General features: G+C 38.1%; 1 protein-coding gene across 1 annotated transcript; it reads left to right on the forward strand.

Moving 5' to 3' along the window:
• Nucleotides 1-4428: 4428 nt before the first annotated feature.
• LOC125021757 (apoptosis regulator BAX-like) lies at nt 4429-12732 on the forward strand. The gene is made up of 6 exons (XM_047607926.1): nt 4429-4706; nt 4873-4903; nt 7207-7371; nt 7491-7629; nt 9150-9254; nt 9878-12732. The coding sequence occupies exons 1-6, from the start codon at nt 4679-4681 to the stop codon at nt 10019-10021; spliced, it is 612 nt and encodes a 203-aa protein (XP_047463882.1). The 5' UTR covers nt 4429-4678; the 3' UTR covers nt 10022-12732.
• The last annotated feature ends 4069 nt before the right edge of the window (nt 12733-16801 follow it).

The raw sequence follows: 16801 nt of genomic DNA on the forward strand, positions 1-16801 counted from the left end.
AGGCTGATATTGTGATTACAAATGGGAGGCAAGAGGAGACTGAAACTAAATACCTTCAGTCCTGCCATCCACTAGCCTCTAGGTGAAACAAGTGAAAACCTGCCCCTCATTGCTGCAACAATGAAAAAGAGGTTAAAAGGCTGACTAAAGACAGACTGACTAAACACATACAATCTTATTATGATACAGTACATACATGTAACCCTTAGCTACAAGATGTTTGGGGTTTCCCTGCATGTGTAGTAGTGCCTGATTCAAATTGTGGTCTGTGCCCATATTTTCCAGTGGCAAGCAGCGGTTTTGCTTTACTGGTCCTCTTGGAGAGCAAAGGCTTTTTCCTGGCATGCCCTGCATGTAGGTCAAGTTTAGTACGAACATATGATTTGAGGAAATGTAACATATATTCAGTGAGACTTCAAATAATCTGCTCCAAGGCAGAATTTACTCGAATGGCCAGTCCGGTCACAGACGAAAATCTACATCCCTTGCAGATTATTTTTCCACTAGATGAATGATTCATTTCAAATAATATCTTTGTAAATCCCTGTCCATTCATAGTATGCCTTGGACCTTGGCATGACACAACAAAAAGAGCATCAGGTCACTGATGGCCGCTATTTAAAGAAGGCAGGTTACACCTATCATTCTTTATTTCTAGACTATGCACAATTTGTAATGATGCGCGTAGGCTGTCTCCACCAAAAGCACCCCAGAACTTGTTATTCTTGGTTGCTGATTATAGGCAATCAGTCGGTATAAATGTGGATGTACTGAACCTCATCTAATTTTTTGCCACCAAAGATGTGGTGTGATAGCTTTGTACAGGTGTTTTCCTTTGGTTAAAAGCTCATACTATTGTCATGGAGTAACATGGATTTACTGTAACTGTCTTGCACAATACTGTTTAGTCAACCTTTATTGAAAAGGAATGGATGTGACAAAAACAGATGACAGCAGTTTCCAAAGACACACCATTATCACCAGTCATTATTAGTTTCAGTTATCTGAACATGAGTTTCCATCAAAATTTCCATCAAAAGCTTGTTGCTGACACATGATTGTTCTTTGTTCATTTTGTCTTCCAAATGTTATTATTATCATTATTATTGTTGTTGTTGTCATTTTATTTATTTATTTTATCTTCTATTCTTGACTTATAGTGCTCCTGAAAAATGTAGAATTTTATGAGCATGGTTTTAAACTTTATTTTCAATATTCCATTTGTTACCAGGAAATATTGGGGTTATGGAGTCTTACATTTGTAAGCAACTCTTTAGTCTCCAGGCTCATGGCCTCCACAACTTTTTGTGTGAAGTAAACGTATAAAAGTTTTTGTTGTTTTGTTGTTGTTTTAACTTTAAGTACATCCGTTTAATGTGTGCTTGATTTGGTACAGAAAGATCACATCACTTTTTCCGTGGAGATTATAGCTGTACATCATGAAACCTGCTTCTGTAACAATTGTCAGGATTGCAACATTCATAAATGTTGCACCCAAAACATGTTTGCTTTGTTGAGATGAAATTAGTCATAAACTCTGCAAGGACATATTTCACAATAGCATGTTTGTGCAAAGTACCATGTACATGTGCGTTGACTATTTTACATTTTTTAGTTTTATAAAATACAGTAGCCTAATAAAAGTGTTGACCTGCTGCCTGATTTCTTTCTTTTTGTTGTTTTTTTGCGTGTTTGTCACACCTAAATGTTGTCAGACCTGCTGCCAGTAACAGTATGAACAGGTTGTTGCTGAGGTAATAAGGCAGAAGTATCCATATAAGAGTGGAGATGTATAGTAGTATACAATTGTTTGAAAAAGTATTGGCTCCCTACTGATTTCTTATTTTTCATCAAACTTAAATGTTTCAGATCATCAAACAAAGTTAAGTGTGAGACATAGATAACACAAGTAAGCAAAAAAAAAAAAAAAAAAAGTTTTTAAATGAAGGTTAGCAATATTAAGAGAAAACTGAATCCAAACCTACATGATCCTGTGTGAAAAAGTGACTGCTCCATAAATCTAATAACTGGTTGGAACACCATTGGCCACAACAACTGCAATTAAGAGTTTGAGATAAGTTATAATGAGTCTTTTACAGCGCTGTGGAGGAATTTTGGCCCACTCATCATTGCAGAATTGTTGTAATTCCACTTTGGAGAGTTTACAAGCATGAACCACCTCTTTAAGGTCATGCCACAGCATCTCAATAGGATTCAGGTCATGACTTTGTAGCGGAGGCTGCCTCTCCAAACACGCAAAATATGAACGTTGGGCGCCAGACAGGATTCACACTCTCAGAAAAATCATTTCTAGTTTTATATTTATGAAGATAATTTGAGAAGCAAGAAAAGACCCAGCTATTGCCTCCCTACAAAATTAGCACCACAAGGGAAAAAAATTCAGTTCAGGGATTAACGTTTCTTTTAAGTATAACAAAGGTTGATCACAGCTTCAATCCTCAGATATTCAAATCAAATATATATCAATAAGCAATTCAACTCAAGTGAAACCAAATTAAGACTGCCATGAATGTAAAAGTTAATTCTCAAGCAAAAATTATCACGAGCAAAACAGCTCAATAAGTCCTTGGTAATCAATGAGTGTGTGGGTGTGTGTGCGTGTTTAGGTTTAGAGGTCAATCCAGTTCTCAAGGATGTATGTGAGTGTGTGCATAGAATCCAGTTCAGTTTGTAAGGTTGTGTGTGTGTGTGTGGGGGGGGGGGGGGGGGGGGGGGGGGTTCAGCTTGAGGTCACAAACAGCTGGCTGGACATTCTCTTTCAAGACGTTTTGATGGACAGCAGAATTCATGGTTCCATTTATCACAGCAAGTCTTCCAGGTCCTGAAGCAGCAAAACAGACAGATCTAGACAACCACATTTTACTGTTGGCATGGTGTTTTTTTTGTTTTTTGTTTTTGTTTTTTTCTGAAATGTGGTGCTACTTTTACACCAGATGTAACGACACACACCTTCCAAAAACTTTTTTGTCTTGCCAGTCCACAGAGTATTTTCCCAAAAGGGATCAAGATGTTTTCTGACAAAACTGAGACAAGCCTTTATGTTCATTTTGCTCAGCAGTGGTTTTGGTCTTGACTTCTGCCATGAGGCCATTTTAGCTCAGTCTTTTTCTTATGGTGGAGTCATGAACACTGACCTTAACTGAGGCAAGTGAGGTTAATTTGTTGGATATTGTTTTTGGGGTCTTTTGTGACCTTTTGGATGAGTCATCTCTGTGCTCTTGGAGTAATTTTGGTCTACCATCCATTTCTGGAAAGGTTCACCACTGTTCCATGTTTTCACCATTTGTAGACAATGACTCTGACGGTGGTTCACCGGAGTCCCAAAGCTTTAGAAAAGATTTTACAGCCTTTTGCAGACTGACAGATCTCAGTTACTTTCTTTCTCATTTGTTTTGGAATTTCTTTGGATCTCGGTATGATGTCTAGTTTTCTCGACTGAGAACATGTGTGGTAATAATCAGACCTTAAAAATAATAACCTTCCTTTGAAAATTGCATTTTGTGTTTACTTGTGTAAGCTTTGTCTTATATCTAAATTTGTTTGATGATCTGAAACATTTAGGTATTTAGGTGTGACAAACATGCAAATAAATAAATAAGAAATCAGGAAGGGGGCCAAATGCCTTTTCACACCACTGTGTACTGCTATACATCTCCATTGTTATATGGATTCTTGTGCCTGATCTACTTGTCACCTTTTGCTAACTGTCACCTTTGTACTGTGTACCCTGTACCATTTACTTCATATCATATGTGATATGTGTTCATAGTAACTGTTCTGATAGTATATATCATATTTATACAATATTCTGTCTGTTTGCACTATCCATTTACACTTACATATTCTTATACTCACCATATAGTATCTATTGTATGTATGTCTTGTATAGTCAAGTACTTATATGCATATATTACACCTATACTATATATCATATTATATCATATCTGTGTATTTTGTGTGTGTGTGTGTGTGTATACACACATTTATTTATACATGTGTACATATTATACTGTATATTGTACACATGTACGTATGTTGCTCATTGCTCACCTTGCACATATGACACATTTCTATGTGTATATTATGATGATGATGATTATTATTATTATTGTTATTGTTATATACTGCCATATACTGTTTTTATTATATACTATTATTATTTGCTAGTATTCTGTATTTTATATTATATATTCTATATTTAATATACTACTATTATATCTATCTATCTATCTATCTATCTATCTATCTATCTATCTATCTATCTATCTATCTATCTATCTATCTATCTATCTATCTATCTATCTATCTATCTATGAAATCATTAAAGAATTGTTTCAGTTGTTGGGAAATAGGACCTGAACTTAACATGACTCGTGTTTCTGCACGGACGTATTTGAGTGACGGACAGCGGCATCTCCTCCCTTTAAAGAACAGGGACTGTATGTACTGTACAAGACTCCAAACAATTCACCTGTGTCTCGGAGTTACGGCTTTTATCACTCCGAATAAGCACCCCACTCACTTGGATTTATGTCGTTTTTTTACAAGGTGCTGTTTTTTATTTTTGAAAAACGTTTCGGTGTGACACGGAAGGAAGGAGGCAGATTTCGCGAGACAAGTTCCCTTTGAGCTATTAAGGAAACTTTTTCTTCAAACCATGGCGTGTGAAGGTAACGGGATGTCAGGTAAGCTTGATAACGTTCAGCTTATGTCAAATTAAATGAACGTATCTGGACATTGGGAGGTTTATTTATGTATTTTACTTCGCATGAAATCACCGAAAGTGAAGTCCGTTATAATAAAACCTCTTAATTAATTAATGAATTACTAACCACTTGAATTTCTCCTCAGATGAGAGAATAGGAGAAGCCCTGATCAAAGAGTGAGTTACTTTTTATTTACTTTTTAGTTATTTTTCAAGAGACACTGTATTTATTGATTGGGGGAAAAAACGAAATAACGAAGCCCGCCTTCGCATATTAACATGGTCATTGTTATTTTTTTTTTTTTAATGAACATTATGTTACATGACACTCAAAGAAACGCGTGTTACCATTATTGATTGGTTTAATCAATGAATATCTTGAAAATTAGTCAAGTATAAGTTTACAATGATTGAGGAAAAACAACAACAAACAACCAGGAAATTCTCCCATTGACTGTAGGCACAATATGCACCCTACGATGTGTAAAATAGTGTATTTTATATTAATTTGATCAATACTTCAGATCAGCATCTATCAGAATTGTTCACTGACCTAATCAATTATTATTTAATCAATGTTTCTCCCATAATTTGACTTTGACATAAATGTTGTTTATGTAGGTAAATAGGTCACACAAAACAATATGTTCTAATCTGTCATTTACACTCTTACAAATGAGACCCAGCGACTAATTGAAAAAATGAAGTTGAGCAGCAATAAAAATAATTAGCTGGAGTCCAGGTGTCAATCAGGCCATAGAAGCTGCAAAAGACTCAAAGTTTCAGTTTCGTTTCAGTAAGCGCTGATTCATACGGTAAATGGCTCTGCTCACTTACAGTAAGTGGCGCAAACATCATTATTATCACCGTTTACAATACTGATTACTACCGGGTGTAAAGGGTAACTCGTGGCAGATCAACATGTATTCAATGCCTTGTGAACATTATTTCAGAGATCACTTTACATCCCTTTCATGTGGCCTGCTAGCACTGAAATGACTAATTCAAAGCAGGTTTTAAATCTGCAGTGTGTTCATAGTCAAAGAAGTGTTTTATTTGAATGTGCTGCTTCCTAGACACGTTGTCGCTCTTTACAAAAGATGAGAAGCGGAGGTGCTCAGTTTTCATTGTCTTGGAAAACATAGCTTTCTTATCTCTGGCGAAGCTTAGTCTGCCATGTTCAGTCTACTAGATCACCCAGATAATGGCCCAATATAAATGACCTCTGTGCAACAGTTAATGGATTTTATCTTGTGCAGTCATGCGTAGGCTTGTCAGCTGATCTGCTTCATCTTCGGCAACAAGAAAAGACTACCTGTCTGATTTTGTCTCTCTTACCTTGTATGACAACATCAAAGAGGTGCCGGTAACAACAACGTATATTGAATGGTCATCAGCACAGAATGTGTAAGTTTGGCTAAAGACCAGACATCCCTTACTGTCATTTTTGTGCAACCCACACACAGGTTCACAGTCATTTTGTAGTCTTTTTCTAAAGTGTTCTAAAAGTAAACAGTCTGTATCATACAGGTGTTTCACACAGTTGTTCGTCATCATCATTCTTGTTTCCAGGCGGTGGCACGCACATTACAAAAAGGGGCAATTGGGTGGAGACAGGTTTTGACATTTCACAACAAGAATTTATGGCTCGATCATCATGTTCTCTGTGAACCTGTCAAGAGGAAGAAATGACAGTACTTGTATGTGTAATAGGTCAAATATAATTTGATGTTTGGAAACAGATAAATAAATATCGTTGTCAGGCTGAAACTGAAACCAGCATTAAGGTGCAGTGACTGTGTCAGTTTACAACACACACATTACCATAAATGCTTATCACTTCAGCGTGTATGCTGGCATCATCATGGATAGTATTCTATGGTGCTCTCAACAGATACTTTTGGTTTCATGCTGAAACAGAAAGTCAGATGACCTTAAATGTAGGTGAAGTAAAGGCTGTGATCATAAACAGAGTGAGTCACCAGTTGGCAGAGAGTCAACAAAACAAAACAAAAGACAAGACAAACATTTTTCCATGACAACCCCGTGACTTGTCTCTGTAGTATATTATAAGTTGTGAATTATCATGTATTACCTCTTTTTGTTTCTCGAATTGTATTGGTTAAAAGTAATTTAGAACTAATTTAGCTACAAATTACTAGCTGAATGTTTTGTATTCTGAAATTGTAGACATAGTCGGAGTTTCTTAAGACACAGATATCTTCTTTAAATAAATCTTATTAAAGTGTCTCTGGACAAAGTAAAGGTGGCGTCTACATTCAGTGTCTCCATGTGATGACCAGGAGACTGAGCCGCACAGTGTCTGCAGAGATGTCAGGGATTCTGGCTGCACCGAGGCGTATTAAAACATGTAGTGATGTTTTTATGTGTGAAAAACTGGTGAAATTTGGCTTCATTGTTATTTCATTATAAACATCAATATATTTTAGATGACAATTTAACTGACTGTTCCCTTCCAGGGTCATTGAGGAGGAGCTGAGGGACATACCCTCAGAGGATGTCCCACCCCTCACTCCACTGGCAGGGGGTGTAAATACTGAGCAGGAGAAGAAGATGGTAACCCAGTTGGGAAAAATGATTCGCATCATTGGCGACAGAGTGCGGGATGACAAGGAGTTCCAAGAGTAAGCTGTTGTTGTGTTTTTTTTTTGTTTTGTTTTTTATTCTCAAGGCTTTAATATTGAATATTAAAAAAAAAAATTTTGACACTGGGTTTGTAATTGCTCTAACGTGTTTTCAACAGTGCAATAGATGGGGTTGCTTGTGGTTCTGGCTCCAAGTGGGACAGATTTAAGGAAGTGGCATCCAAAGTCTTTGAACACGGGATCACGTGGGAGAGGATCGCTGTGCTCTTCTACGTTGCTGGAAAGCTGGCTGTCAGGGTGGGTTCTCTTTGCTGCGTGTCAGTATCACTCAAGAAAAATACTAAATCAGCGCTCCTCATTTTTATAACGTCTTGATTGTCACATGTTCATGACAGTGTTGAAATTCTGAGAAATCTCCTAACCACCAAATAATGGGGTCAGTGTGTGACTTGCGTTACCATCAGGAAGTACTTATATCAGACATTCTGAGACACATTGTCAGAAAGGGAAGCTGTAGTCAGGTGTTGAGAAGTGATAAATAAAACACAAGTAAGCACAAAGGACTGGATGTGTACTCACATGTTCCTGTTATTAACAAGTTTCAACATGAAACTTGAGCTTGGTGTAAATACTCTATATTAAATACATCAATATTTAAATTTTAAAATTTAAAGACTTGACACCTATTAGTCACTGTTGATGGCCCTAATAAAAAATACACTTAAAAGTAAAGCTTTGCAACAATAAGTTCTTGACCTAATTACAGACAACAGACAGCTGTGAGCTGCAGATATGTATAGCCTGTATAAAACAGGCTGCAACTCAAAATCATCAATAGCATTTAATACTCCACAGCATGTCTTCTCTGTGCACTGCATCTAAACGTCTAGTATCTTTGACAAGTTGTTAGTCGACTGTCGTTCAGAGGATTTGGACCGTTCCTCTGCTAACATTAGTCTTTTCAGATAAATGTCCATTGCAGTAGGACTGATGGACATAATTTGCATGTCACAGTAGAATGGGTATCATATTTAGGGAAGTATTCCAACACCTAATGAACCGCTGCTAGTTGGCTGCAATGAGTCACTGAACTCCTCACCTGTTTTCTCTGAGGCGCCTGTTTTTGTTGTTGTCACATTATCAGTGACTAGACAACTTGATGCTTAACACGTTATGGTGCAACAGAGAAGTCAGCAAACCGGCTAGTCGGCTACTCTATACAACTTATGTATTAAGTTATGTAACAATATTTTCCTTTTTGTGTCCCAAAAATGATCAAGTAATTGCAACAAATCCACTACCAAGTTAACTTTGAGCACAACTGTGCAGTAAGGAGAATGTCTCCTCTGAAGTTAAACACAGGGTATGAGGAGCATTTCAGTGAACAACTGAATGAAGCATCTTTCAGAGGAATTCCTCCTGGTGGCTGTTCCACAGAACCGTTGGGGTCAAACTGCCAGAGTTCAGAATTAATAATGTTAATTTAATTTACTGAGGGGAATCCATCTGTTGTGCTGAGCCCTCCCTGCCAACACCAACAGATGACAATAACACCTGTCACCATGTTGTCCACGCCCCAAGATAGAGTGAACTGTAGCATTGAAGTGTTCAGAAGATATAACAATTGCAAATCTAATAAAATTAGCATTAGGAACCAAAATTAAGTTTTGTAGTTTTAACCCTTATTTTTCAGTGTTGTCACATTCTGGGAAAAAAGCTTCAGGACTGCTTCACAGAGTAATTGTGTTCTTTAAAAAGTGACAGAACTACTGTCTCACTATTGCACTGTTTTTACTTCATGCCTGTGTTTCCCACAGATGGTGGAAGCTCATCTGCCTCAGTCAGTGAGGGAGATCCTGATGTGGACTGTAGACTTCTTCAAAAACAATCTCCTGGGCTGGATTCGGGATCATGGAGGATGGGTAAGTTTTATTTATATCACTTTCTGTCTTTCCGGACACATGCTGTGAATGGCCATTGTTCTGGACGTCAACTCATATCTGACTTGTAGCCTTTTATTATGCAAGGATCTCTATAAGAAATAAAAGCCAATTCAGGATTTACAGTTGTCCAGCTTTGTGCTCTGTCACTCTGACCTATTTGGCATCTTCACCTCTGCCATGATGTCAGTACAGAGAATACAAAGTCAGCTTTCTTTATAGGAAGCTGAAGGCACATACTTGGTGATGCATGATTTAGTACCACAAAGTGTACCACATTTCTGTGAAGATTATTGTTTCACTACAAGTCGGCTTTTATGACTAAGTGTACCAACAAAAATATATTGAGCTGATATTTTAAGAGGAAACTGTTGCATAAAATCACCAGCCCAATTAAGCTTGCGAAAAAGAGGAGGGATCTAGATACCTTCTAAGACAAGATTAATCTAGGTCGGTATTCATCTGTAAAACCTGTCAGTGGTCATATCTGTTTAATCTACATTGTCCTTCAGATGTAGCCGTTGTGTTCCTCATTCTACTCTCTGTGGTTTCATGGTTTCTGGAAGTATTGAGTTAAAACCTTTTGTGTATGTGTGTGTTCCCAGATCAACAGTTTCTCTGAGCTGGCGGCGGTGTCCATGCAGCGTGTGTCATCAATAAGCTTTCACAGCTACAGCCTTATGGTCATGTTCATCACTGGCATGGCTCTAGGAAGCTTCATCACCTGGAGGCTGGCCAGGCAATCCTGAAGCTGACACACACAGATCCACTCCAGACCTGGGATTGAACCTTTTGCCAAGTAGCCGTCTACGAAGTTCTTCTTATTCAGTGTTATCATGTGACAGTAATGTGACCATCACATTATGATCACAACGAGATGCCATGAGATGGCTTCAGATATGGTTATAGAATACTCCTGACCCACTCTGCCACTCTGATACTCTGCCTTCTAGAATTTAAACTATGCAAACAACAAGTGTTAACTGTGATATATATATATAATGTAGATTTTCTTCAATACAAGAAGGAAAAAACAGAGGTTATATAAAGGCCTCTGGTTTAAAAGCCAGCAATACTGTGGTGGTTGTGATACTAAAACACTCGGCTTAGTACATAACCTCAGGCAATATACCGATTCCTTTTTCTGATTGTTTTTCACTTCTCAGTCCTGGCATAGCGACATCAGGCGGCGAATTCTGTCATGTTACTGGTCTGAGGAGTGAGGAGAGATCCACGAGTTTTTATAGTGAAAAATTAGATTTATACATTTAAATTTGGTTAGACTTATCCAACAAAATATATATATGAAAAAATTTATCTTTTGCATTTTAATTTGTGTGTACAGACTGCATCTGTTGTTAAGTACAGTTACAACGGTCTGACATGAGGTGAACAGACACATTTTCTGACGATGAAGAATAATGTCAGAAATGTGGGTCCGTCATCCTGCACTGGTTACATAATTCGCAGCCAGTGCAGTCTGTGCAATAGTGACCTTGGACATGGGCTATTGAGGTCCTGCCTTCTCCTCAGCCACTTCATACTAAAACAAGTGCATAATTAATCTATTCGGAGGAAGTTGCTGAAATGCAGCAACCTCGCACATTTTATCGTTCATTGGTTATTTTAAGTAAAGCTGTCAAATGTCACACCATCAAAATGTAATTAGCCAAACTCCAAAATTCTATTCCAGTGCAGTCGATGAGTTAGTGTGAATTCTTCCACCAACCCTCACCTTTCACAGACATGTTCAGCGACAACGATGCAACTGAGCGGGCTGCTTTGAACCTGCAACCACCACAGTCTGTCGCAGGTATACACCGGTACAAACAACGTAACCAACTCAGGTTTCTTAGAACATGTTTACATTATTACTCATTTCCTACATACAGTAGTTCACCATGGTTAGATAATAGTTTTCTTCATCTGTCATTTTAACTGTTAACCTGTATCATGGGTGAGAATAGAATGAGGGTTAGGGTTTATTTACCAGCACAGTTTATTCAGCAGATATTTTCTACAACTAATCAAGCATTTTAATCTTAACCCAGATTCTTAAAAAATGTAAATCTCACTGATTATTGGCAAATTCAAACACATACTATCTTGAATTTAGGGGCAGAATATACTTGTTTTCTTATTGTTCATTAATGGTTTGCCAAATATTATTGTATATATTGTATTTAAAACCCTGTTTTATTTAGGCATTGGAAATGTGTCTTTAAATTGGAGTTTAAATACTGAGTTGTTTTACTGTTAAAGGGGTTTTTACAGTTTATTTGCACAAGTAATATGTATATTTACCGTTTTAAATTAATTTTAAGCATAAGTTCCTAAAATCTGGGGAGTTTCTGAAAAACTTAAAGATAACATATAAAACACCCTGTTGCATCCTTAAAAGGGAGAAGCACAAATGTTACACCTGCTCTTAAAGACACACCTACCTTACTGAGTTGAAGAAAACAGATCATGCATACACCAGGTCTGAATTCTGTGGCCCCTCATTACGAGCCACTCAGGTCTGATTGGTTTCCTGTCCGTTCTGGAGCCTGATTGTAGTGGAAGTAGATACCAAAAGAAAAGAGATGTCCAGTCACATGAATAACATATTTAGTTCACCTGATAATTAGTGTTAGCTTAGCATCATGAAAATATTCCAAGACAATGTACTGCTAATGTAATTACAACTGGATCATTGATCATTGTGCACTCCTGCTTGACAGGTACAGTTATAGTTTAGTTTAGATGTATCACACATATAGCGTCTTTGATGCAGTTGTTTATGTATTTTATTTGCTTAGCTCGATTTAATATAAAAAACGCAACCTATAATGCTTCTCAGGAAAATAAGAAAACATTTCTTTGTAGGATCATTCTGCTTTCAGCTGTTTTTGCTTAAGTTGTTATTTGGGCACAAATGAAATCACTGCAGTGCCTGTAACTACATGTAATATTATGATGTCACAGCTCCTTTCAAGAAGAAAACCAGAAAACTATGAAGTAAAACATATTTTTGTCTTTTTAATGTGAAGATAATTAGGATCCTGGGGTTATGTAAAGCAGTTTTTTCTATGCATTGTATTTTGCATTTCATGTAGACGGTGTCTGAGCGGTGCCAGTAGCATTCAGTATGACAGTTAAAGCCACAGAGTTTTAGCCAGGTGTACATTTAGATGATTTAAAACAACATCCAATAAGAAAACCAAGCTCAAAACTTATAACTTAACTAAGCATAACAAAACTGTGTGCTGTTTTATCTGGATTAAAAGCAATTCTGCCAAATTGTTTTCTCATTCCGAAGATGGTTGGCAAAGAGGCAAGAGTTGCTACACAGAATACAGACCCTTTTGCTCTCACACACAATGTTGCACATTTCCATATTTCCCATAAATTGACGCACCATGTGAAATTGCGAAACTGTTTTTTGCAAATTTGTTGTATATTAAAAATGAAAAACTCATTTATAAGAGTATTCAGTCCCTTTCTATGTCTATTCTTTTTCTATATGCCTTTTAACAGCAAGAGTGACAACAAGCTGTTAACATGCTTCACAATATTAGCAGACAACTGCATGAGTAGACAAGAAATTATAGGATAGGAGCTCTTGTGGTGAGACACAGATCGAGGTATAACTTTTCTTAAGGCTTGAGTATTCTCAGTGTAAAACAGGAGCTGGGAAAACCTGCTTGAACATCAGGCCCTGTTCATCACTGACTAATACCATGCTCCACCATGTTTCACTAAAACAATGAAACCTGGTGGAGGCAGCATCACATTATTGGGTTACTTCTCAGCCGTGGGGACAGGGAGATTCGTCAGAACTGAGGGAAAGACAAATTTAGTCAAATTCAAAGAGAGCCATTTCCAGAGTTCAGAAACCCAATACTAACACTAACACTGGAGCGGCCTGAGGTCTACTATGCCAGTGTTTGTGCTTGATGTTTACTGACATTTATCTCTATCCCTACAATGTCAGTAAACAGTGATAATAAGACTCAGCAGTCTGGGCGTAGCTGCCTTAGAACACAAGAAGCACTTTGAATGACCCTTAGACTGACAAAAATCCTGTCTGGCTAATCCCAGCTGATCAAATGATTTTGAGCTGAAGAATGTTTCAGGGAGCCAACATCAATAAGGTGGTAAATCCATGAACAAGTTAAGTAGACAGGCCAAAGAAGAAACTGAAGAAATTTTTCACAATGAAAAATAAATCATTCAGATTAGTTGAGACATGACAGATGCAGGATTGTGGATAGGAGCAAAAGTTCATGAGAAAGGAGTCGAGAGAGTATGACAGGATCCTATTTAAGCCAGCACTTCCTGTGATGGAGCACAGAAAGGCCTAATGAGCTGTTATCACTTCAACATCCAACACTTCACTGCTGGACGTTAGCCAAAGTGATGTGTTCAGCACTGTGGAAGATTTATTCTTTGACTAAATATCCAACAACACAACAACCCACTTAGATGTTTTACCACCAAAAAACTCTGTGAATGTGAAGTTATCACAATTTGTACATTTGTATTATAATTATGAAAGGTCTAATAATTATGCATCTGATGTATGCAATAGTGATGTTTTTGAACAATATAAATTTTTATATATGTAATATCATATATCTCACTGCCATTATTTATGTGGCTATTCATTTTCAAAAAGTTATACACCAACATTATGAGGCATAACATTATGACCACCTTCCTAATATTGTCTAGGTCTCCCCTGAGCCTCTAAAACAGTTGTGTGTCGTCAGACAATGGACATGGGCTTTCTGAGGGTGTCCTGTGGTGTCTGGCAACACGTTGAACCTTTTGGTCCCGTGTGTTGAGGGGAGGGGCCTTTGTGGATCATTCCACAGACACTTGATCAGTTTGGGATCTAGTGGATTTAGAGGCCAGGGCCTCACCTGGTTCTTCATGTTTTTTGGAGTTGTTCCTAAACTGTTTTTGTGTGTGCGTGTGTGTCTGTGTCAGACTGCATCCTGCATCCTGCATCCTGCATCATTGCTGAGTGTCATTGCTATGCGGGGTGGGGGTGTCTGGTCTGGTCTAGGTGGGCGATACATGTCTCAGTATCATCCAGGTGAATAGCAGGTCAAAAAGTTTCCCCACAAAACAGTGAATTGTCACCAGATGGTCAATACTATTAACTTCTCCTTTCAGTGGTTTTAATGTTGTGGCTGATCGGTGTATGTTTACTTAATATTTCACACTTTGGGGCCACATGAACATTTATACATTTAATGAAGATATAGTAAAGAGTCAGAGGCCAGGAGGGGAGGGTGGTCTTCCTGTCATTGGTTTCAAAATCCCCTCATAACTCCAGAGACACAACCTCCAGCCCAGGTCATGTCTAACGTTTACTGTGTTTGAACCTGATTAGAACAGGACACGCCAAAGGAAAATATTTATACAGTCAATATGCAATATCGCCATGTTTTGAGAATGTTAACAGAGATCAGTGTATTGTTCAAAAAATCTCAGGAATTATTATTTATTTCTTGTGCACACCCTGTTTATTTAACTGCTCATACAGTTTTTTCCCCCTCACCAAATGGCCACATCTCATAAATGAGGTCTAGTATTTTATTCTACATAAAATATATCAATGTCTGAAAGGTTAACTGTAAACTAAACAACATAGATTTCCTTCAATATTACACCCTATGTAAGTGTAAGAGACCTTGATACAGTGGTGAGGTGTTAAGCACCGTTGCATCACACTGAGTACTGGGTTTAATATTTGAAATTTCAAAAACTAGGTTAGGCTAGGTCTTTACATGACCCTGAATATTTGGCAGCTAAGACAAACACTGAACAGCCAGCCTTCATTTATGCTATTTTTACAGTATATTTACAATGTGTGACAGCGACTGATGATAAGTTCCTCGTTATCTTTATTTCAGGCAGGACTCCAGTCCACAGAATTGACTTCTGTAGAGCTCAGGTGTTGACTCTAGCGGCACATCACTGCAACTTTAATCCACAGCAGGTACACATCACAGCCAGCAGATGGCACACAGCTACAAATGATACACTATGATTGTCTATGCCTGAGCTCAGATACAGAGACGTGTCCTATTCAAACTACAGCCTATCAGAGCCACTGTCCCTTTTTTCTCGGCACAGCAAAACAACAATGGAAATGTGTAGTTATGATCCAGATGTCCAGGAGCTATTAATCAACATGAGAATATTTCATATTTAATGCATTTTTATACAGTTCTATGAATATAAAATTATTACAGGATGTCATATTAACAAAAAGGACAAACTTGACAAAGTGCTGGACATTATGGACAATACCAGCCACCCTCTGCACACCGTCATCAGCAACCAGAGGAGTCTGTTCAGAGAGAGACTATTAGTCCTTCCCAAGTGCAGGACTAATAGACTCAGGAACTCCTTTGTCCCTGATGCCATCAGGCTCTACAACTCCTCACTCAGGGTGAGGAGGAAGTAGGCCACAGAGGACAGAAGGGAAGGAGTAGCGGTAGTCACCCACGCACTGTTCAATATTTGTTATTTGTAATTTCATCTGTTAAGATTTTATCGTACATTGTTTTTTTCTACCATTTTGTATATAGCTGATGGAAATACAATTTCTCTGAGGGACTCATCCCAAAGGGATCAATAAAGTTGAGTCTAAGTCTATCATCTATCAAAGGAGTTTTTTCTTACCATTGAAAGCACCACATTTGCTGAGCTCACCAGTATCATTTTTTCTGTCTCCAAATTTACCAAATTGTTGGTATGTTCACTCCTAATGTTCCCGCCATCTCTCTGATAGATGCAGTATTTTGCAGCTTCTTGTTCCTTTGAATTGAGGGTGCAGGTTCAGAGCAACAGATTCGAAATGCAAACGCCATACACTTGCAGTCTCCAGAAACTTTAACTGCTTAACTAATGAAGAAATAATGATGCTGCTGAGAGAAAAGCCAATAGATGTGGGAGTGGACTCACACCTCACTTCCTGGATAGCGGACTATCCCACTAGGAGACCTCAGTACATCAGGTTGGGGAACTGCACATCCAGAACTGTTGTCAGCAGCACGGGAGCACCACAGGGGGCTGTGCTCTCCCCTGTCCTATTCACTCTGTACACCTCAGACTACAACTACAACACGAGTCATGTCGTATGCAGAAGTTCTCAGATGACACTGCAATTGTGGGATGTATCAGGCATGGACAGGAGCAAGAGGACAAGAATCTGGTGGACAACTTTGTCTCACGTTGCGAATCATCTTCTGATCTACAGTATACAGCTAAAACTAAAGAGATGGTAGTGGAGCGTGTAGACGTGGTTCAGACCTATAAGTACCTGGGTCTACACCTGCATCACAAACTGGATTGGCCAGATAACATAGAGGTCAGAGCTGTCTCTATCTATCAACAGTTTTAAGTTCAAGTGTCCACTCACCTTTGAATCCCTTAAAATAAGTGACTCATAACTTTGTAACTTATGTTGATAAATATGTGTCAGAATTACTGGGTGGCTGCAGGAATAATGACCCACAAAATATCCTCAT

This window comes from Mugil cephalus, chromosome 15 (genome assembly GCF_022458985.1).
Source record: "Mugil cephalus isolate CIBA_MC_2020 chromosome 15, CIBA_Mcephalus_1.1, whole genome shotgun sequence".
NCBI lineage: Eukaryota > Metazoa > Chordata > Actinopteri > Mugiliformes > Mugilidae > Mugil > Mugil cephalus.

Excerpts from the sequence above, each read along its gene's own strand:
- LOC125021757 (XM_047607926.1), top strand. The coding sequence starts at position 4,679 with ATGGCGTGTGAAGGTAACGGGATGTCAG. Across the intron at positions 4,707-4,872 it reads TGAAGGTAACGGGATGTCAG|ATGAGAGAATAGGAGAAGCC; the intron begins GTAAGCTTGATA and ends ATTTCTCCTCAG. Across the intron at positions 9,255-9,877 it reads TTCGGGATCATGGAGGATGG|ATCAACAGTTTCTCTGAGCT; the intron begins GTAAGTTTTATT and ends GTGTGTTCCCAG.